The 22,055-nt window shown below is 35.4% G+C and overlaps 1 protein-coding gene and 3 pseudogenes across 1 annotated transcript; 3 read left to right on the plus strand and 1 right to left on the minus strand.

Moving 5' to 3' along the window:
• The window catches only part of LOC125853139 (actin-100-like), a 38,697-nt pseudogene extending 34,102 nt beyond the window's left edge, over positions 1–4,595 (plus strand).
• A 3,555-nt stretch (positions 4,596–8,150) lies between these two features.
• Positions 8,151–13,956, plus strand: LOC125853099 (actin-100-like; annotated as a pseudogene).
• A 1,341-nt stretch (positions 13,957–15,297) lies between these two features.
• Positions 15,298–15,998, minus strand: LOC125853140 (uncharacterized; annotated as a pseudogene).
• Positions 15,999–16,822: 824 nt separating this feature from the next.
• Positions 16,823–18,264, plus strand: LOC125853101 (actin-104-like). Its single transcript, XM_049532769.1, has 4 exons — positions 16,823–16,894; positions 16,966–17,353; positions 17,448–18,064; positions 18,199–18,264. The coding sequence occupies exons 1-4, from the start codon at positions 16,835–16,837 to the stop codon at positions 18,262–18,264; spliced, it is 1,131 nt and encodes a 376-aa protein (XP_049388726.1). The 5' UTR covers positions 16,823–16,834.
• The last annotated feature ends 3,791 nt before the right edge of the window (positions 18,265–22,055 follow it).

The following is a 22,055-nucleotide window of genomic DNA, read 5'->3' on the forward strand; positions in this document are numbered from 1 at the left end:
AACAACTTCAACAACAAATCCAATCTTTTCTCAAATCTAAAATGAGCTTGGTGTGTGGGGGAAAGGATCAACCCACACTAAAGAACTCACATACCTTGATAGGGATCACCCCCGACGAAAATCCACGATGATCTCCTTGATTGCTCTTCTCTTTCTCCTCTTCCTTCTCTTCTTTCTCTCTTCTCTCCCAAGCCCTAGCTCTTTACTCTTAAAAAAAAATGAGACAAACTGATCTAAAATCAGTCTAACACTTTAATATAACCAAAACAATTGATTTGTGAAAAGACCAAAATGCCCTTAAATTTTCGGACGGACTCCCTGCCAACTACCTCAACTTTCAAAGGGCATAACTCGCTCATATGAACTCGGAATCGAGCAAACTCGGTGGCGTTGGAAAGATCATTCCACAAGCTTCACAACCATAACTGGAACTACTCCTAACTCATCCTGAGCTAGGAGTTAAGACTACTCAAAGTTGGCCAAAAACTCACTGATTTCCACACTTGGCCAAAAAAAATTTCCAGATTCTGAATTTTTCCAAAAAAATGACTACTTCCAATTTCAAGCTTCTTCTAAGCCACTTCAAATTGTCGGATGTTACAATTCAATAGATAATCTAATTATAGATGGTCGTCGTTAAGGTGAAGAATTTTGGTGGGTCAAGCTCATCTTCGTCGTACTCATCTTCCAGTTCTGATTTGGATTCTCCAATTAGCTCTGTATCGCTGAGTATTTCTCCACCCGTTAATTTGAGTCCAAAAATTTCACAACCCAAGTCACCAGAACTACTTGTTGTTCGTACTTCTCCTATCTTTAAAAGCACTGGGAAAATGCCAAAAGCTCCAACCCAAATTTAGGGTAGAATGCACATGATCTCATCAACAGTGTCCTAGAAAAGAAGCAAATTGAAGAACAATAGTACTGTTGCTTTTCAATCTAAATAAAGAAAATAAAAAAAGCTTCTTAGGAAAGTGACTGTGACTTACAAATCATCATTTGATACGAAAAGATCGACAAATGTACATGGATCCTCAACATAACTGGAGCAGAATTTGGATTTTCAGGGATAATCAAGAAGTTAACCATGTGCAAAAAATCACACCACGAAGATAACAGATCTTCAAGAAGTTTTTTTTTTTTAAAAAAAATCTTCAAGAAGCCAAAATCAGGTTATGATTAGAGGGGTTGGGCCATGGGTTTGGGGTTTTAATTTGGTATGCATTTGGTTTAGTGGGTCGGGTTATGGTTAAATGAAAAAAATGGGTTATTGTAAACAAATTGGGTAATTTAAGTCAATTTGGGGCTTTTCATCAAATGAGGGGTATATATGGTGAAATTAGTAACGATAGGGGTAAAACTAACTTCATTTTAACGATAAGGGAATAATCAACCAATAAAACAAAGTCGAGGGGTATTTTTGACCCTTTTCCCCTCTTTTTTTATATCTTAACACCAACTTTTCAAATTTTCCTCCAACCCTCCCCAACGAAGAAGAAGGGAGGTTTGTATAGAAGGAGATTAAGGAAAGTTATGGGGGGAAAAGATGAGGGAATTTCGGATGATTTCTTCAATTTGAAATTCAAAATTTCCTTAAGAGATAAGGCTGGACAACTTCCACTAGTACTAATTTCAACAAATTGCAACTGATTGAGAAGAGGTGGACGCCTAGGATTAAATTGGTTGTCCTTGAAGCAATACGTGGATCAATCTTGAGGCCACAAGGACGAAAACTGGGCTGACAGGTGCTTTTGCTGCTGGAGTCGTACAAAATAGAGAGGACGTCTGACAAAGAAGACAAAGTGTACGCTTTTCTCGCTGCTTTTCGTCTGCCTCCGTTCGCTCGTCGTTAGAGTTAGAATCGAGCAGGCATCGTTTGCTGCTATCGTTGAGGTCGTTCGAAATCATTGTGTATTACCATGTATTCTCCGTCTGTGTTGCTATCGTCTTTAACGTTGGAGAGAATTGGATTACTTCTGGGTTTGTTTTGTTCATCAACGAGTTGGGCCGGGTCATGGGCTAAAAAAGGGCTGGGAATTGTATTGAATTGTTGCTTCTGAAGGGTGTTTGGGCTGAAAAATAAAAGAAGGGAAATTGGATCAGGTATGCTGCTTGAATTGGATTAGCTGAAATAGCCCAAACTTTGGTCTCTTTAAAAATTGGTTCAAGTTATAAAGCAAGATTGGTTAAAATCGCAATTGAAGGAAAGGTCCAATGTATTGCAATTATGGCCAACGAGAAATAAGAATTTAGCTTAAATTACACTAATTACTAAATAAGATGAATTATTATTAATTAATTAACGAGCTTCTTAATCTTAACGAAATAAAATAATTAACTTAATAAACTAAATAATTCTTAAACTAAACTAATTAACCAAATATTTAATTAAAAATGCAATCTCTTCGAGACAATTTTTAAATATTTATAAAATAAACTAATTATATAAAAAAAAACGACCAAATTTACTTCAAATACTTGAGAATTATTTTGAACTTTATAAAAACTAATTATTTCAAATTGTTTGGAATTTAAGAAGCCAGATGATTAATTTATACTATGGAGGGCCAAAATTGGGTGTCAACAATTGTCCCTCGTTTGATTTGGATTGATGAAAGAAATTTGAGGCAAATGAAATTGACGAATCCAATTTTTACCGACCACATCTTCATCCTTTAGGAGAGGGACTTTGGTACGGACTTTAAGAATTATGACCGAACCCCGAAAATGGGTTTCCTACATATCTCAGGCTATATGAGAATTCAGGCCACTTATAGTTCGACACGCTTGATTTGACGCACGATTTTGAAAGAACTTAAAAGTCATCCCGTTATCAAATTATGAAGAGACCAAAACGCTTGGGAATAAGATTTAAGAGCGAACGTCAGAGTACAATCGAGTTTTCAACACTGGTCCCGCCTACATATCCCCCAACCTTTGGGAATCATGTTGTTTGTAGTTTGACTCAATCGGTTAAAAAAGAAATCTATTAGGCAAGATAACTTTTGGTTCTGGAAAAGTGACAAAGTAAGTCGAGTATGAAAAGGAGGTTTGCAACCTCTTAGCCATGAATGTGGCGTGCTTCACACCCATAATTAAGAACTTGCACGGACATAATTTCCAAAGCTCTTGGTGCATTGTCACTTGGATTGGAAAACTGCTTTCGATGAACCAAAAAAATTTTGGATGCAAAATTGAAACCGATAAATCCAAAGTAAAACCCACATGCCTTCTGAAAGGGGTGTGGTTTGATTGTGGTGGAAATTACTCCTCAGCTCGCATCCTAAGAGTTTGATACTCTTCGGACTATGTCCCAGTTCGCTGCTAAGAAAAAGTTTCATGTTATGTTGCATCCTTGTTGATGTCGTCCGCTCGATACTTTTCAGATATCTTCTAGCATGTTTCTGTGGATACTACATTGTCTTGGTGTTTTAAAATCACTCTTGTTTTTGAAAGATGTCATATAGGTATGTTCAATATATGTCTGCACACTCAAAGTAAATAATTAGTAGACATAATGTCGCTTTAGCTAGCGTCTAGAGTAAAAAAATAAAGAAAGATCTTTCATGTAACAAATGAGTATATCTTAATGGATAGGCGTAAACATTTTTTCAACTAGATGAGAAAATAAAGAAGTATTGAGAGTAAAAGATAATAGATATCGCTTTCGAACACCGCATGTTCATTACAACTCATGATTTGCTGAGGATTTGGAGATGTCATTACTTGTTTTGTGCATGGCAAACTCCGATGATCTCTGCAACGAGACAAATGGCTTGATAATGATCCAACGTAACAAGGTGGATGGCTCGATAATTATCCAATTGTAACTAGGTGGATGACTCGATGATTGTCCAACTGTAACGAGGTGGATGACTCGATGATTATGCAACTGTAACGAGGTGGATGGCTCGATAATTTGCTCCTTAGCTCGCGCTAAGAAAAAGTTCCACATCGTGCTGCATCTTTCTGATGTCGTCTGCACCTGTGGTTTGATTTTGAGAATTCATCCTCTTGAATGCTCTCGACAAATAAATAAACAAACTTGTTAGCAGAAACTGTAATTTAAATAGAGAAGTGATACGTTTTACCATATTCATCAAATGTTCTTTTCCATAAATGTTCTGACGTCAACCTCCATCAATTTTGATGCAGTAGATGATGACTTGATATGATGCTATAATGATGATGACTTTCTCGTCAGTGTTATGTTGATGACGATGCTTCATTGATGGGATGATGATGCTCCATTGGTAGGATGATGTTGATGCTCCATTAATAGGATGATGATGCTCTATTGGTAGGATGATGTTGATGCTCCATTGATAGGATGATGATTCTTCATTGATGATCCATTGGTAGGATGATCCATTGGCAGGATGATGTTGATGCTCCATTGATAGGATGATGATGCTATATTGGTAGGATGATATTGATGCTCCATTGATAGGATAATGATTTTTCATTGATGATCCATTTGTTGTAATTGTGAATGTCTTGTTGAATACCTTCTACTTGTTGTGCAGATGTGGATACCGAAGGCCGAGTATGATGAATGTGGTCCTGTGTTGGTTCACAGGATTTTCATCGTGGTTTGATAACTTAAATATTCCCTAGTTGAATTCAAGCAAATGAATGTATTAGGTTCAGAATTCTACCATAACCTACTCTGTCTATTAGGTTCGATATCTATTAGTCTTTGATTTATTTCGTGAAATTTTTGTTCTTATTCAATGGTCTGAGCCAAAGTTACTACGGATGAACCCATAACTTATGTACTACATATGCCTTTGTGTCTTCGCTTTTGTGTGATTCAGAACCATTTTATGTGCGAAACAAATTTTAAATTAATAACCTTTTTATAATGTCTGAGTTTGTTATTTACAAGCTTTTAGAACTAAGATAAGATGTGAAAACTCACAAGAATAACATGGAACATATAACTATGAGGTGCTTCTATTACTCCTAAATTATATCCCCCTCTAAACTAAGAGAAACCTATTCAATATGAAACAAAATATTTGGGGTAATTTGATGAGAGACACGTGGAAGATATGAAACTCGCAAAATGTTAATAGTTTAGGAGGGACTTTTAACTTAGTCAATCAAATTATTTTCATGTGCGTGGTGATTTATGTGGTTCTCCTAAAGTTGTATCAGCATGTCATATTCCAGTAGGGGTATTTTACTATGAGCCCATGGTAGTTCAGGATATTTGCGTGAGCACCCAATAATTTAGATATGTAACTCGCAAAGCAACATATTCAGTTTTATAGCAATATACATTCAATACCAGTATCTCCTTATTTCAAGCATCTAAACCCTTTGAAAATTTCCCTGATTAAAATTGAGAAAAAAAATGAAATACAGAAACCTGGCTCAAATTTATACAAATTTTACCTCTTTGAGTTAGTTGAAGCAATAATTTTTCCATAAAGGAAAAAAATAGAAAGAAAGAATTGGTCAAAGAGCAATAATGATAATTTTGATTTGAAAATTGAGTTTTATTTGAATTTACAATTACACTTTCTTATACTGTTTACTGAATTAATTAGCATTGGATTCATCTCCCTAAAGGTACTTTGTATTTCTTATTGTTTTTGTTTGAAATTTAGGTTTGATAGATTTCATGTTCTGCGTATATAGGTAAAGTTTGTTAGATACGTGTGTGCAGTGGCGGAGCCAGAAATTCTATCGAAGGGGTTCAAAAAAAATTAATCACACTAAAAATATCCATAAATAAACGGGTCGGATCATATATGAACAGATTGAATAACAAACGGGTTGACAAAAAAATCCTTAGTTCAAATAATTTCTTACAATTACAACTTATCATAAGAAACAAATTTAAAGTACATATCTATAAAATGATAATAAAGTAGCACAACTCATTCAAAAATTCTACAAGTTCTTCAATTCCTTTAGAATTGTTTCCGGCTCCTGAAAGTGCAAATGGAGAGCAAGCACAAATTTAACATTAGAAAGGCTGACAATAAACACAAACCAAAGCAAAAACTCACAAAAATTCTTTTGGCACACTGCACATATAGAATTATGATTTTTTTTTTAAAAAAAACACAAAATACAAGAACTTACAGAGGTTGCCATCAATGGTCGAATCACGAATGGAGGGTAGAATGATATGATCCGCGGAGATCGGAGGACCACCAGCGGCAGCGACAACAAGCAGGATCAGGCATCAGGCGAGCAGCAAAACGAGAGGCAGTATTCTAGTTGAAAGAGAAGACTAGGAGGAAAAAAATTAGAATATTGAAATCCCTAGAAAAGAGACGGTTTTTTATTTGTTGACTTTTCAATTAAAGATTTAAAATATAAAATTTTAGTCATTAATGAAACGTTGTCGTTGTTCTATTTATTTTTTAATAAAAACACTTAAAATTTAGGCCAGCAAAAATGCTTCAAAGTTAGAAAAAAAAGGTTGCTGCTCGCTGGATTCGAACCCGCGACCAAGCCCACAAAACACGCTTTCTTGAACTCAGTTTACCATTAAGCTACTCCTTTGACATATGCTCAGGGGGTTCAATTTTAAATATATACACGTAAACAGAAAAATCGATCTTATATATACAATGTAATTTTTTTATTGAACCCCCTCGGCACACTGTACATCCGCCCCTGCGTGTATATATATTGTTGGAAAACTATATGCACAACGGAAGCATACTAGAATCTTACGGCTTACATGAATAATAGATAACTAATATTGTTTATGCTAGACCACATAATCATGCTAGAACACATAAACATATTGAAATTTAATTTGATAAATAACTCTTGAAGCGTGAACAGATACCTTCAAGCGAATTCCCTAGACAGTCCTTCAAGTGAATCTACAAGATAGCTATGGTCTTCTACAGTGATCACATCTAAACTCTCTCAATACTTGGGTGGGCAAGTATCGAATAGAAAACTAATCCATCTTTTTCTAGGTTAGGAGAATCTCTATTTATAGAGATTTCTTCCCCAATCCAAAAAGGAGAAGAAAACACACGCCTGTTCCTTTTCCCCCTAAGAAATAAGATTTTGAGTTCTAGTTAAATATGAGCACTGAAGGGACACATAATTAATTACTGAGGTTTCTTATTATGGAAATAATTCCAAATAATTAATTTGAATTATTCTTACCATAATAAATTACAAATCATTCCACTAAAAATTCGTAATTGCACTCCTCTTTTTATATTTCGTAATTCTCCATTAAACACTTATGTAATTCCCTATGTTAAGATTTCAGATACTAATCAATAAATTAAACTACTGACGAATTTAACTTAATGATTAATTTCCTTTAGAGCACTACTTAACTTATTTCATGTGTCGGATTCATAATCCACTTGCAAGGTTTGACACGATGAAAACTTATAAGTTTCTCAAAAAGGCATATCAATCAATCCCTATAACGAGACATGGATTCCATCAACTAACTTATTATTTCACCAATATATATTAATTATTATCATCCAACTTACCAGGCATATTGACTCATCTCAGAATCTCACCTTTTAATAAAACAAAACGATAATTAATATATACAGATTATAATAGTTATATCAGGATTAAGAATGTAAGTACATTTAATAGTTTAGAGAATATGTTTTGTCTGTTAGTCTAAAACAACTATCTCTACTCGGTCCAGTTCAATACATACAAAATGCACTAGCACAAGAAGTTGGAACTATACCGTTCCCATAATCAAGATTAATTACATATAATCTTGTGCTACAATCGTACCGATGGCATGTCCAATTTCCATCCTAGATTGTGAACAAAAAACTTTATACTTATAAGAACCGATAATTTAATCCTTTGTGTATAAGCTAAAACTCTACACACTAAATCATCTACTATATAAGTAAACAGACACCATAAACGAATATATGATCTATTAAAATTGAGCAAATATTTATTCTATAATAAATATTATTTCTTAACACATGGTTAATAGTATATATCCCAACATATATAACTTGTTGAATCTCCTTCGTATAAAGAAATCTATAAGGAGAAGCGGAAAATTTGTGCAGACTAAGCTGATATTATGAAATATATCCAATTTTATTAACTCCGTATTTGTACCAGTGATGTCTCACCTAAATTCTACTTGCAAAATGAATATTTGATATCCTTACAAGATGGCTGACGGGATGGATATTCTTCAAAAACTGGTTATTGACAACGGAACTTGAATGACCAAGGTTAGTTAGAAATAAAGTGGTTGCAATTTCAGCTCCATGCTTGGTGTTAATTGTGTCCTTCGTTTCTTTAGGCTGGCTTTGCTGGGGATGATTCTCCAAGGGCTGTTATCAGAAGTATAGTTGGTAGTCCTCGTCATTCCAGAATGGAACTAAAGAATACCTATGTTGGTGATGAAGCTCTGGTATTAAGGGGTCTTTTGGTTCTGAAATATCCCATTGAACAGCGCATTGTAAGAAACTGGGATGCTATGGAGAAGCTCTGGCATCACACATTTTACAATGAACTTGGTGTCGCTCCTGAGGAATATCCCGTTCTTCTAACTGAGGCACCATTTAACCCCAAGGCAAACCGAGAGAAAACAACTCAAATCATGTTTGAGACACTCTATGTTCCAGCTATGTATGTTGCAAGCCAAGCCGTTCTTTCTCTGTTAGCTAATGGTCGTACAACTGGTAAATAGCAGATTTTAATGCCAATATAGGCTGATTCTCTACTGTTTTAGTCAGTCACACTAATTTCGTTTGTTGTTTTTTCAACAAGGTATTGTGCTTGATTCTGGTTATTGTGTGACACACGCTATCCAAGTCTATGAAGGACATGTATTTCCCCATTCTATCTCACGGTTAGATATTGGTGGTCATGATCTTAAAAAATTTCTCAATAGTTATCTCGTGTATAGTTTTAATGAAATTGTCCGTTGGGAACGTACAGAGATGTTTTATGATATGAAGGAGACAATTGCTTATGTTGCATTGGATTTTGAACAGGTGATTAACAAGGCAAAAAATTGCTCAAAATCAGTTGAGAAGGTCAATGAGCTTCCTGATGGAGAAGTCATCAATATTGGTGCAGAGAGATTATGTTGCCCTGAAGTCCTATTTCAACCATCATTGGGTGGAATGGAAGCGGCAGGAATTCATGACAAAGTCTACAACTCAATCATGAGATGTGACGTTGATATTAGGAAAGATTTATTTACAAACATTGTGCTTAGCGGTGGCTCAACTATGTTCCCTGGCATAGCAGAACGTATGAGCAAGGAAATCACTACGCTTGCTCCGAGCCACACGAAAATCAAGGTGATTGCACCACCTGAGAGGAAGTATAGCACCTGGATAGGAGGATCAATTCTAACCTCCCTCAGTACTTTCCAAAAAGTTAGTTTCTTTTGGCTTTATTTTACTAATCGATCAGTCATTCAATTGACTACGTCTGTCATTTAATTGACTATGTCTCTCATTCCCAACTTCTACTTGGTTTGCAGATGTGGATAGCAAAGGCTGAGTATAATGAAATCGGTTCTTCAATTGTCAACAGGATGTGCTTCTAAGAGTGGTTTGATAGCTTAAAACCTTTCGAGTTAAATTCCAGGGAAATGAATGCTATTGCAGTCAGAGATATGTTTCTTTGTTTGATGTGCTATTCAACATCAAGAGCAGTATGATCTTTTAGTTTTTAGTTGTTCTGTATCAACATGCTAAAGTGTCCATTTTGTTTCTGTCGATATCAGGGAGGACTCAGTTAGAGAGCGGATTCAAGATTTGAATATTAAATGCTTTAGTTCATATTTCTACTGCAACTCATTTGGTTTATTCTAATCTGTGCTTTAAAAGGTTTTGGATGTATACCACATGATTATACAAAAAAGAGAAGGTAGGATTATGATATAGGCATAATAGATAAATGTGCCCTTAATTTGACTTTCGCTTGAATCTATATCCTTCAACTTTGGGTGTGCATAAATAAGTATTTAAGTTAGTTTAAAATTGAATAGGCATAACCCATCGGTGGCCCCTTAAAGTTGGCACTAAGTTTCACTTAGACACCTTAACTAAGTTTTGTTCATTATAGACACCTTATGTAGGGTTCTGTTGTGTCATTTTGACACTTTTTTAATAATCATCCAAAATACAAAGTGTTTGTAATTCACTTGTCGATGACGTGTCAAAGTAACGAATTAAGCAAAGACACATATCATATATGTAAAAATAATTCTTAAACTAATGACTTTTAAGTAAAAAGAAATTCATCACTTCTAATTTTCAAGAAACTCACCCTTGTCTTCTTCACCCAACCAACCCAGGCGTCTTCTCCACCCCACACATCCCAACCCCAACTGCTCCTTCACCCCCACTAGATCGTCCATTCTCTTTACCCCAACCTCAACCCCTTTTTCACTCTATTGTCTTTTCAAGAAACATTTTCAAAAGAATTTAATTACATTGAAAACATTAATTTATAAAAGCACATTTTTTTCTCTTCTTTACTTCTAACAAAATCAGTTATAACTAACAATGGAAGAATTATTTCTTTTGCATTTCTCGTATGTGCAAAGGATTCAAATATGTGAACAAGAAATATTGTAATTATTTCGTGGCGTTGAAATTTAATTGTTGGATCTAAAGAAACAGAATGAGAAGAAGATAATGGTTGTGGTGATTTTCAGATCTCAAAAATTTAAAAGTACTTCAATTTTAATAAGATTAATGGCGAAGATGCAGCGGCAGTGGGTTGATGGTGTGTGGTGGGTGAGATAATCACAAAGAAAGAGGGAAGAAGATTACAGTGTTTTAAAAATAATTTTTGGCCTAAAAAAAGCTCTTCACGCGCTGACTTTGAGTGTATTACACTCACACAGTCATATCAGCGAAAAGTGTCAAAATGGCACAAAGAGATCCTACATGAGGGGTTTAAAATGAATATCGCCCAGTTTAGGTGTCTAAGTGAAACTTCGTGCCAACTTTAGGGGCCACCGATGGGTTAGGCCAATTGAATAAGTATGCATATAAGTCCTACGTGACCAACATGTGGCATCCTAGTGTATTATGCCACGTAGGCACGTGTGTTTACTTATTCAATTTTGTACAAGACTTATAAGTGCCTATTTTGTTTACATTCAAAGTTGGAGGACACAAATGTCAGTTAAGACCAAGTTAAAAAGGCATATTTATGTCTTATACCTATGATATGGGTTCTGATTACGTAAATAACAGATCTTATTTGATCATAAATAAAAGTTATTTAAAAAGAGTAAGAACGTACGTTCTGATTAGTGAAACTAATGATTATGTTTTCGTACAAAAACTACTACGAAAATTTTAAAATATAAAATTTGGCTTACATCGTAAAAATTTAGACCAAAACTTACCTTAGATGTAATTAATTAAGTAACGTCCAATTAAAAACTGAAATTTGTACCAATTAATTTCTTTTAAAATTGTCTATGTAACCTTCAATTGCCTTCAAAAGAGTGTGCACACTCTTTATGCCACATAAATCAATATTTATGATGTATTTATTCTATGTTAAAATTATTTAGGGGGTACTATGACCATAGTCTGAGATTTTGAATATAGTTTGAGGGCTACTTATGCAAAATATACATGGCTGATTTTTAGCATGAAATGATCATAACTTTTTTAAGGGGAGTAAGGGTAAAAACTAACCTAACAGCAACACTACTGAATTGTTCTAAATTTAACCCTAAAAATAATTTTTCTGATTTATGATTTTTTTTAAATATAAAAAAATCAATATTATATTTTTAAACGGGTTGATCAGGTGGGCGGGTCATGAAATGATTTAAATGGATATCTTTTTATTTTAAAAAAAAATTGGTTAGAAATAAAATTTTCATGACAATAAATTTTAATTAAAAAAAATCAATTAATAAGTTGAGTGATTTTGTAAGCAAACCACCCATAATTGAGCGACTTCTGAGAAAATAGTCCATAATTGAATGACTTTTGAGTTAAAGATCAAAGTTGAGTAACTTTTTGAGAAAAGAGTCTATAATTGAATGATTATTTGAGATATTATCCCGTTAAACACCTGACCCCGAATAGTATCACCATTTTGTGAAATTCATATCTAAACTAGTGGGTGTTCCTATTAACCCAAAACTATAGCCCCTTCTAGACTAAAAGAAACCGTATTCAATATAAGACAAAATATTTGGGGTAATTTGCTGAGAGGTATGCGAGAGATGAAAAAGCTCTTGAAAATGAGTCTACTTCATGGAAGTTTAATAGTTAAAATATGAAACGCGCATCAAAATTTTTCGTCGTGTACTACTTGAAATTGTTTGGAGGAGCTTTTGGAGTATGATGTTCTCTATGATCCTATTGCAAAATTTAGATATGTAACTCATTAATTTTTATAGCAATATACATTCAATACCAGTAACTCCTTATTTCAAGCCTAAAATTAAGCCCCATATTTGTTTGAAACTTAGTATGATGTTGAATCTCCGAGAAAACTTTTAGTATATCAGTTTTTTTGAATTCCCATATTAGAATTTCTGGCTTTGTCACCGTTTCCACGTGATTATAAAAGTAAATCAATTCATGCTTCCTTAAGTTTAGTGATTCTTAGCTGTTATTCTATATGAATGATTGAGTATTTTTGCAGCAATTTTTCAGCATTTTGCTGTCTTTTCAATGTGCTATTTATTAGCTGGTGCCTGGTGGTGACTTCTACTGGAAATATGAAAATCTATCTCACCTTGAGCCTGAAAGGAACTTAAAAGGAGATCTCAGAAATTTCGCACAGACTGAACTGATCTTATGAAAATTTTTCCAATTTGATTCCGTGTTTGTACCAGTGACGTCTCACCTAAATTATACTTGCAAAATTAACATTTGAAGTCCTAACAAGATGGCTGATGGGATGGATATTCGAACACTTGTTATGGGCAACGGAACTGAAATGATCAAGGTTAGTTAGTAAAGCTGCTTGCAATTTCAGCTCTATGCTTGGTGTTAACTATATAAATTGTTCCTTTGATTCTTTAGGCAGGCTTTACTGGGGATGATTCTCCAAGGGCTGTTATCAAAAGTATTGTTGGTCGTCCTCGTCATACTGGCATCACGCTTGGAATGGGACAAAGAGATGCCTATGTTGGTGATGAAGCTCTGGCTAAAAGAGGTAGTTTGGAACTGAAATGATCAAGGTTTGTTGTTTTTTCAACAAGGTGTTGTGCTTGATTCGGGTTATTGTGTGACACACGCTGTCCCTGTCTATGAAGGACATGTACTTCCCCATGCTATCTCACGGTTAGATCTTGGTGGTCTTGATCTTACATGGTGTCTCGTTAAGTTTGTCAAGGATGGTCTTAATGTATTTAACGGTTGGGAAAGAGATATAGATATATTTCGTGATATGAAGGAGACAATTGCTTATGTTGCACTGGATTATGAACAAGAGATTGAGAAGGCAAAAAATTTCTCAAAATCAACTGAGAAGGGCTATAAGCTTCCTGATGGAGAAGTAGTTAATATTGGTACTGAGACATTCCGTTGCCCAGAAGTCCTCTTTCAACCATCATTGGTTGAAATGGAAGCGACAGGAATTCATGACAAAGCCTACAACTCAATCATGAGATGCGATGATGATATTAGGAAAGATTTGTTTGCAAACATTGTGCTTAGTGGTGGCTCAACTATGTTCCCTGGAATAGCAGAACGTATGAGAAAGGAAATCACTGCACTTGCTCCAAGCCACACGAAAATCAAGGTGATTGCACCACCTGAGAGGAAGTATAGCACCTGGATAGGAGGATCAGTTCTTGCCTCCCTCAGTACTTTCCAAAAAGTTAGTTTCTTTTTGCTTTATTTTGCTAATCGATCTGTCATTTAATTGACTACGTCTCATTCCCAACTTCTACTTGGTTTGCAGATGTGTGTAGTGAAGGCTGAGTATGATGAAATGGGTCCTTCAATTATCAACAGGGTGTGCTTCTAAGAGTGGTTTGATAACTTAAAACCTGTCTAGTTAAATTCCAGGAAATGAATGCTATTTCAGCAGAGATATATTTCTTTGTTTGATGTGATATTCAACATCGAGAGCAGTATGTTATTCTAAACTTTAAGCTGCTCTGTATCAACATGCTGATTTAACTTTTCTCGGGTTTAACATATTTCAAGTGATTTGGCTAGTAAGCCATGAAAATGGTAGATCCTCTGCGACTTATATCTGTTTTGTTTCCTAATTCAGCAAAATATTGGTAGGAGGCATGATTTCTTGGCCCCTGACCTTTCAGGGAACATACAATCTGATTTTTGTAACAATTAATTGTGAAGAAATTGAAACATCTGCGATCCATTTCCCTTGCTTCTAACATGCTTTAAGGAAGTTTCTTAAAGGTTTACTTGTCCCAGGAAACCAACTCTCAAGCCTACACGTCGATTTGTAAGTTGCATCATCTTCAAGTTCTCATGATCTTCGTTTTAACAACAGTTTTGGAGGTGTAATTCTAGAGTACCTGTAGTAATGAACTTGGCAATGAAGCAATTCGAAGGAATGTTCAGGAAAGGAAATGATGTACAAGTTCTTGCGCAACTGAAGGAGCCTACAACATAGTTGACTCATTGGCAAGTTTGGAGTTACACGTTCTTGTGCTAAGATCAAATAAGCCGTATAAATGTTTCTGGTAATAAACCCAATGAATGTATTTTGGTAAGAAGAACAAACTCAACTTACAGGCTCAAAACTAAAATCTGAAACAACCAAATCGATTAATGTGAAATCGAACTTAAGAAAATCGATCCAATCCGAACTTATTTGATTTGATTTGGATTTTAATTTCTTGAATCTTGAAGCCGAAAATCCAGATCAAATTTATTATATTCGATGTGGATTGCCCAAACGCCTAACCCTACGTTGCAATTACCTTTTCGATGACCTGATTGTTTGTTTTTTTGCCATTCCCTACGTTCACTTTTGCTTATCTTTGTTTGACTTGACACACCCATTAAGAAAATAATTATTGATATAGGCATTTTACCAAACTATTCATGATGTTTAGTATTAAGTCTTGGAAAATAATTTGGAGAAAGAGTATTTAATGTTGACGGTAAAACATGAAAAAATAGAATGAAAAAATATACATTGCAAACCAATGTATCAAAAACCTCCACAATCTTCGGGAGTTTGAAACAAACAATACAAATATAGACTTTATGTATGTCAAATAAACAAAATATCTAAGCATAAGCTAGCTGCATATATGTACCTCCTTGCTAATACAGAAAAACAATTACAAATCATATTTTAGATTAAACTCGACCCTACAAATTATGAATATTAATTGTTTGCACTTGTGTTAGAAAATGGAGATGACATTGTAGGCTGAAGAGGCACAATAAACAGATTGCCCAAGACACAAGAGGCGGCTTTAGCTGCGTCGTCCTTAGATGACATTTCAACAAGAGCATATTAACGTTTCTTCTTAGAACTCATGATTACATATTCAACCACACCAAAATTACTAAATAACTCTCTCAGTCTTTGGCAAGTATAATCTTCACCCATTTTATCCCAAGATACCTTAAGCACCTTTTCCTTGTCAACACACATGTCTGGTGACTCTTTCTTTGAAAGCAATATTTCACGAATTCTATCAATTTCGCCTAGAAGTTTTATAGCAATTCTTTCCTCCTCTTCTAGTCGAGCCAAATTAATATCAGGTACAATGATATGCTCTGGCATTATCTTTCTACGCTTTGAATCTTGTTGTTGTTATTTTCGTAATTGGATCATCTCATCAAATAACTTCCTCTTTTTCTCATCCTTAAGAATGTCGTAGGAAGCCTTAAGCTTTTGAAAGTTGAAGCGAGCATTAATGGGATCATCGGGTCTCTTGTCTGGATGCAATTCTAATGCTTTCTTTCGATAGGCTTTCGATATGTCGATTTCAGAAAGCTTTGCCCCTTCCTCACCGGAGGCTAAATCCAAAGCAGTATAATGATCAACTTCAATATCCATTATATAACAGATAATTTCTAGATGTGAGAAACGTCTTTGTTTATTTTGGGGACTCATAAACAGACTTGTTCTATTTATAGGTGGTTTAATTATTTTTTCTTAATCCTACAAGGACTCGAATTAATTTTTCTTAATCCTTGGAGTACAAGCGACTTCAATTCCTAATATATACTAACTTGAATAGCCTATTAGTATTTAAAGAAATTAATTATAAAGAATATCACTCAATTTTGAGATGAGCACATACGTGGATTGCTACGTACTATGTAAAATGTGGTAATTGGGATAATATATAAATATGCCTTAAATTTGATTTCAACTGACATATATGCCCTCTAACTCTGAATGTGAATAAATAGACATTTAAATTTATATAAAATTAAACAAATAGACATGTTAATCCTACGTGGCGTCCTATCGAATGTGTATTATGCCACGTAGGATGCATGCGCGCGCCTATTTGTTCAATTTTATACAAATTTAGATGCCTACTTGTGCACATCCAAAGTTGGAGACCATAAATATCAGCAAAAACTAAGTTAAAGGGCATATTGATTATTTTTTAATTACTACTAATTTAGTAATTCTAATACAAGAAAATAGAATCTAGATGATGGCCTTGTATGGGGATTGAGGAGTTTGAATCTTAGCTTTTTCTCATCAATTGATTTTATCAATTGATTCGTTTCAGGTAAAGGTAAGTTTCGAATTTGTTTGATTAACCATCAATTTAGATTTTTCCATCAATCTGAAATTTCTTGCCGATCTTATGAACCATTTTAACTTTGACTCCGGAGATATAACAGTGATGTCTGAATTCGCAAAATAAATACTATTTATTTGAAGTCGTTACAAGATGGCTGATGGCATGGATATTCAAACACTTGTTATTGACTGCGGAAGTAGAATGACCAAGGTTAGTTAGAAATAAACTGATTGCAATTTCAGTTCTATGATTGGTGTTAACTCTGTCCTTTATTTGTTCAGGCTGGATTTGCTGGGGATGATTCTCCCAGGGCCGTTTTCCCAAGTATAGTTGGTCGTCCTCATCATACTGGCGTCATGGTTAGACAAAAAGCTGCTTATGCTGGTGATCAAGCTCTGTCTAAAAGAGGTGTGTTGACTCTGAAACATCCCATTGAACGTGGTGTAGTAAGAAACTGGGATGATATGGAGGAACTCTGGCATTATACGTTTTACCATGAACTCCGTGTTGCTCCAGAGGAGCATTCCATTCTTCTGACTGAGGCACCATTTAACCCCAAGGCTAACCGAGAGAAAATGACTCAAGTCATGTTTGAGACATTCAATGTTCCAGCCATGTATGTTGAAAATCAGGCTGTTCTTTCTCTGTTAGCTAATGGACGTACAACTGGTAAGAGTCAAGCAGAATTGAATACCGACATAAGCTAGTTTTCTTCTACTGTTTTAGTTAGTAATACTAATTTCATTTGTTGTTTTTCAACAAGGTATTGTGGTTGATTCTGGTGATACTGTGAGCCACACTATCCCTGTATATGAGGGACATGCAATTTCCGATGCTATCTCATTGTTAAATCTTGGCGGTCATCATCTTACCGAGTATCTTGTGAAACAAACGGAGAGTTATTATCATCTAGCTATCATTGCTGGTGCATCACTAATTGTTAGTGATATGAAGGAAACAATTGCTTATGTTGCACTGGATTTTGAACAGGAGATTGACAAGGCAAAAAAATGTTCAAAATCAGTTGAGAAGGGCTATGAGGTTCCTTCTGGCCATATCATTAATATTGGTGCTGAGAGGTTCCGTTGTCCTGAAGCCTTATTCCAGCCATCATTGGTTGGAATGGAAGCGACGGGAATTCATGAAAAAGCTTACAACTCAATCATGAGATGCAATGCTGATATTAGGAAAGATTTATTTGCAAACATTGTGCTTAGTGGTGGCTCAACTTTGTTTCCTGGCTTAGCAGAACGTATGACCAAGGAAATCACTGCTCTTGCTCCGAGCCACACGAAGATCAAGGTGTTTGCACCACCCGAGAGGAAGTACAGCACTTGGATAGGAGGATCAGTTCTCGCTTCACTCAGTACTTTCCAACAAGTTAGTTTATTTTTGCTTTATTTGATGGATCAATAAATCAACCGATTAAGTCCTAAGTCTCAAATAATTGGTTCTAACTGTGACTGTCTTCTTGTTAATTCTTAATTAACTGCTAATATCTTCGTCACGTGCAGATGTGTATAACAAATAGGGAATATGATGAATTTGGGCCCTCAATTGTTCACAGGAAGTGTCTCTAAACTTGGTGAGAACTTCAAATCTCTGTTGTTAAATCCCTTCAAATGAATGCTTCATTTAAGTTACAGTGATCTATTCTTGCTTGGCGGGATTTTTCCTTTTCTTTATAATAAGCTAGTAAGGAGGAAACTGGTGGATCGTCTGTTACTAAGTGCCTATATTGCATTAGGTTGAGAACATTTGGTTATATTAGCAGACTTTTCAGTAGTATCGATAAGTGGTTGTGAAATTGCAGAACGGTAAATTTATGTTTTCATGCTTTTCTACTTGAGTTCGGATTGGACTTTCTTAGCTTTGATGATCCTCTGCTCATTTATGTTAACTCGTTTGCAAGCAGAGATTTTTTTTCCACACCTTTCTATTGTTGTCGGTGATAATGAAAGAAAAGGTACAATAGTACTTGCTTCGTTGTTAGTTCACAACGTTATTTATGATTACAGTACACAGTGAAAGTAAGTACCAGGGGTACTGTAAAGCATAAGCTCCAGTTTATCATTGGAAGCTAAAATTAAGTTTATTGTGTTTTGTCAAAGCATCGACCATATCATTGCCTTCCCGATATACGTGAAGTATGTTGAATCTTTACTTGGTGATTTTGTATACCAGCATCAAACACTTCGTTGCCTTCCCATGGGATGAAGACACTCTTATCTTTCATAATGACCATTGACTAGTCTCTAAATGCAGGTTTTCGATGCAATCACTAATGAATCCAGCAATCAGCCACAACTACAGATAGCAAAATCAAAGGAGGGTGATAGGACTAAGTTTTTGAAAGACATAGAATTTTGACAGTTAGCGGGTTTGAGTAGACATATTAAGAACTATTTTTGTTAGGCATGATGTGGTAGACACAATTACTGAACTACCAATGACAAATGCTCTACCTACTCTGTAATTTTGCGCATTATTATCCAATTCAACAAAAAGAAGGGAGTGGAGGAAGGACGATAACTACTTTCACACCGCCAACATTCAACCATCATTTCAAAACTATACAAACCTTAGCCACTTTTTAATAAAGAAATGAAATTTGAATAGATATATCCTTAATGAAAATATGGAAAAAAAACTCAGCACAATGTATCAGAGTTTTACTATGCAGGGGTTCTGACAAAACTTTGAGAATTTGAAGTTTATCAGTTCAAACTCTAAAAAAAGATTCATTGAATAATGACTTCTTTTGAAGTTCATGGATAGTGTCATGGGATTTCACATGTGATCATCAAAATAATAAACTCAAATTAACCTTTGAATTGAAGAAGTAAAAAACAAATCACGAGTGAGAATGATCAAATGAATATCTACATGATTTAATGTGCTTGCTTCTTGTTATTAGGAATATTTTTTTTAATTCTGCTTATGTATCTGATTATCAAAGATGGTTTTATTTATTTGAGTATTTTCCACACTGAATGCGTAGATGATGTCAACGTGCTTTTCTCACTTTCCTGGTAGAAGAGATTTTGTGGGATAATGATTTCATGATCCAAATCAAGGAGCCAAGGGTCTTTCGGTAACAACCTCTCTACCTCCACGAAATTCACTAACTTTATCATTTCAAGTGCCTTGAGATTCTTATCCACATAGTCTAGTGTTGTCAAATAGCTAGTCTGTAACTGCCACTACTTCGCTATATATAGAGAGTAATAAAATTGAGAGAAACAATCAAAACTACTCACAACATTTAACAATCTGTTCACATCATGAAGAGATGGAAACTACATTCTTAGAATTCTATTGTCAATAGTCTTCTACAATCAATGCATAATGCATCTATATAGACTCTGTAATAGACTAATGACCGACCTACATCAACTTGGAAAGTAAATGTTGGAAACTATACGTCACGGACCAGGTCCCTTGACTCTGCAAGAACAGTAACTGAAATATATGCAAAAAGTAAACAGTTTGAAGTAAAATCTGCACAAGGATTTTACGTGGAAACCCCCTTGCTCAAGGGCGGTGAAAATCACGACCTGTCCTCAAAAGCTTTCAACCCAAACTCTATTTCACTCAAATGGAACAACGATTCAGATTACAACTTCTTGCAACCTAGGAATTTACCTCTAAATCCCTTCCCCCCTCTATGTAGTAACTCTACTACAAAGAAAGCAACTAAGCAGATACCACACTGCCCACTAAGCTACCCAACTCTAGATAACTTAGGCTTCAACTAAGCAGATACAACACTACCCACTAAATCAGTTAACTCTTAGATGATTTAGAATTCGACTAAGCAGATACAACACTGCCCACTAACTCACCTACCACTAGATGACTTAGAATTTGACTAAGCAACAACAATGCTGCCCACTAAATTAGTTGACCTTAACTGACTTAGAATTTTGGTAGAACGGAACAAAGATCTAATTCCTTTATAATACAGGAATAGATTTACAATGTAAGCATATAAGACACAAAGCACAAACTACAACAAAGATTCTTCAACACTCTATCAGGTCCCTTTGTTGAGTTGAGTAATGTTCTTCCTTGAAAATGGCCTTCTTTTCAAGCTAATGAATTTTCAGAGAAAATACAAGTTTTTGTTTTCCAAATCTTGAGTTTGTGTTTTGGATAAGAGACTATATCAAAATGGACACAAACCCTTGGGGCAAGGCTATTGGCTGAAAGCCTGCTTGTAACACCCAGTATCCTATATAGACCAGAATGCAGATTTCCAGAAGTGCAGGTGCCACCTATGGATCGTAGGTTGGACCACGGTCTGTGGACTAGATCCGTGGAACGTGGTCCACAGAAAAACCCCCCAGAAAACCTCGACCGTAGGTAGGCCCACGGTTCGTGGATCAAGGTCTCCAGAAAACCCAAAGATCCCGACCCACGGTCAATACCTACGACCGTAGGTTGGACCACGGTCTGTGGATCTTGGTTCACAGATCCTAGTCTCTGAGCCAAACGACGAAGGACCAAGACGGACCGTAGGTAGGACCACGGTCCGTCGATCACTATGACAGCAGTTAAGTCGAGGGTCTTTTCCTATTTCGTTTAACCCCTAAACTAAGTCGTTTAGACCCTAAATTATGAGGTTTTAGTTAGTTTAAGCCTAGAAACATAACTAGAACTTACCTTCGTCAAAATCATTAATCAAAACTTAGAAATTTAGAAGCGTAAGAAGAGAAAGAGGCGACTACCCTAGTTCAAGAACGCATTAAGATTCCATCAGTTCCAGCCCCAAAATTGAAAGATTTCTCCATAGAATTCGTCACCAGGTATGTGCGATTTCACTAGTGGGTTCCTTTCTCCCATTAGGTCCCTAGAATTCAGTCAGATTCTTGATTCCCTTATCATGACTAGACCTAGGGTTTCCAGAACTTCAGCAGATTACCATGAATTAGTTATTTACATGTTCCAAATTAGTTTATCATGTTGTTACATCATTTTTTGCATGAATTTTATAACCCTAGCTATGTATTTCTTTAGTTCTTGAATTACACATGCTAGGTCAGATATTTCAGTTATTTTAGATATACATGCCTCAGTTATGGAATATGTCATTATTAGTATATTATTGCGCATTCTCAGTTTGAATGTCAATTTGAGTTATCCAGTATAATACATAAATTCAGTCATAATGTGTTAACCACTTAATCTATTGGGAGTAGTAAAATACCGAGTTGGACTAGGGTTCAACGTACCCAAATAGTCCCAGAACTACTAGCCACGTAGGTTGTAAGTCCCCTATGTGGGCATCATTTCAGTGATCACGCCAGCATGCCTCTATACCTCTGGTAGGGTATATTGGGTCCTCTCGATGAGGCGTATATATCGGACT

The sequence above is a fragment of the Solanum stenotomum genome, unplaced genomic scaffold (genome assembly GCF_019186545.1).
Source record: "Solanum stenotomum isolate F172 unplaced genomic scaffold, ASM1918654v1 scaffold9649, whole genome shotgun sequence".
Lineage (NCBI taxonomy): Eukaryota > Viridiplantae > Streptophyta > Magnoliopsida > Solanales > Solanaceae > Solanum > Solanum stenotomum.

Excerpts from the sequence above, each read along its gene's own strand:
- LOC125853101 (XM_049532769.1), top strand. The coding sequence starts at position 16,835 with ATGGCTGATGGCATGGATATTCAAACACTTGTTATTGACTGCGGAAGT. Across the intron at positions 16,895-16,965 it reads GCGGAAGTAGAATGACCAAG|GCTGGATTTGCTGGGGATGA; the intron begins GTTAGTTAGAAA and ends TTATTTGTTCAG. Across the intron at positions 17,354-17,447 it reads AGCTAATGGACGTACAACTG|GTATTGTGGTTGATTCTGGT; the intron begins GTAAGAGTCAAG and ends TTTTTCAACAAG.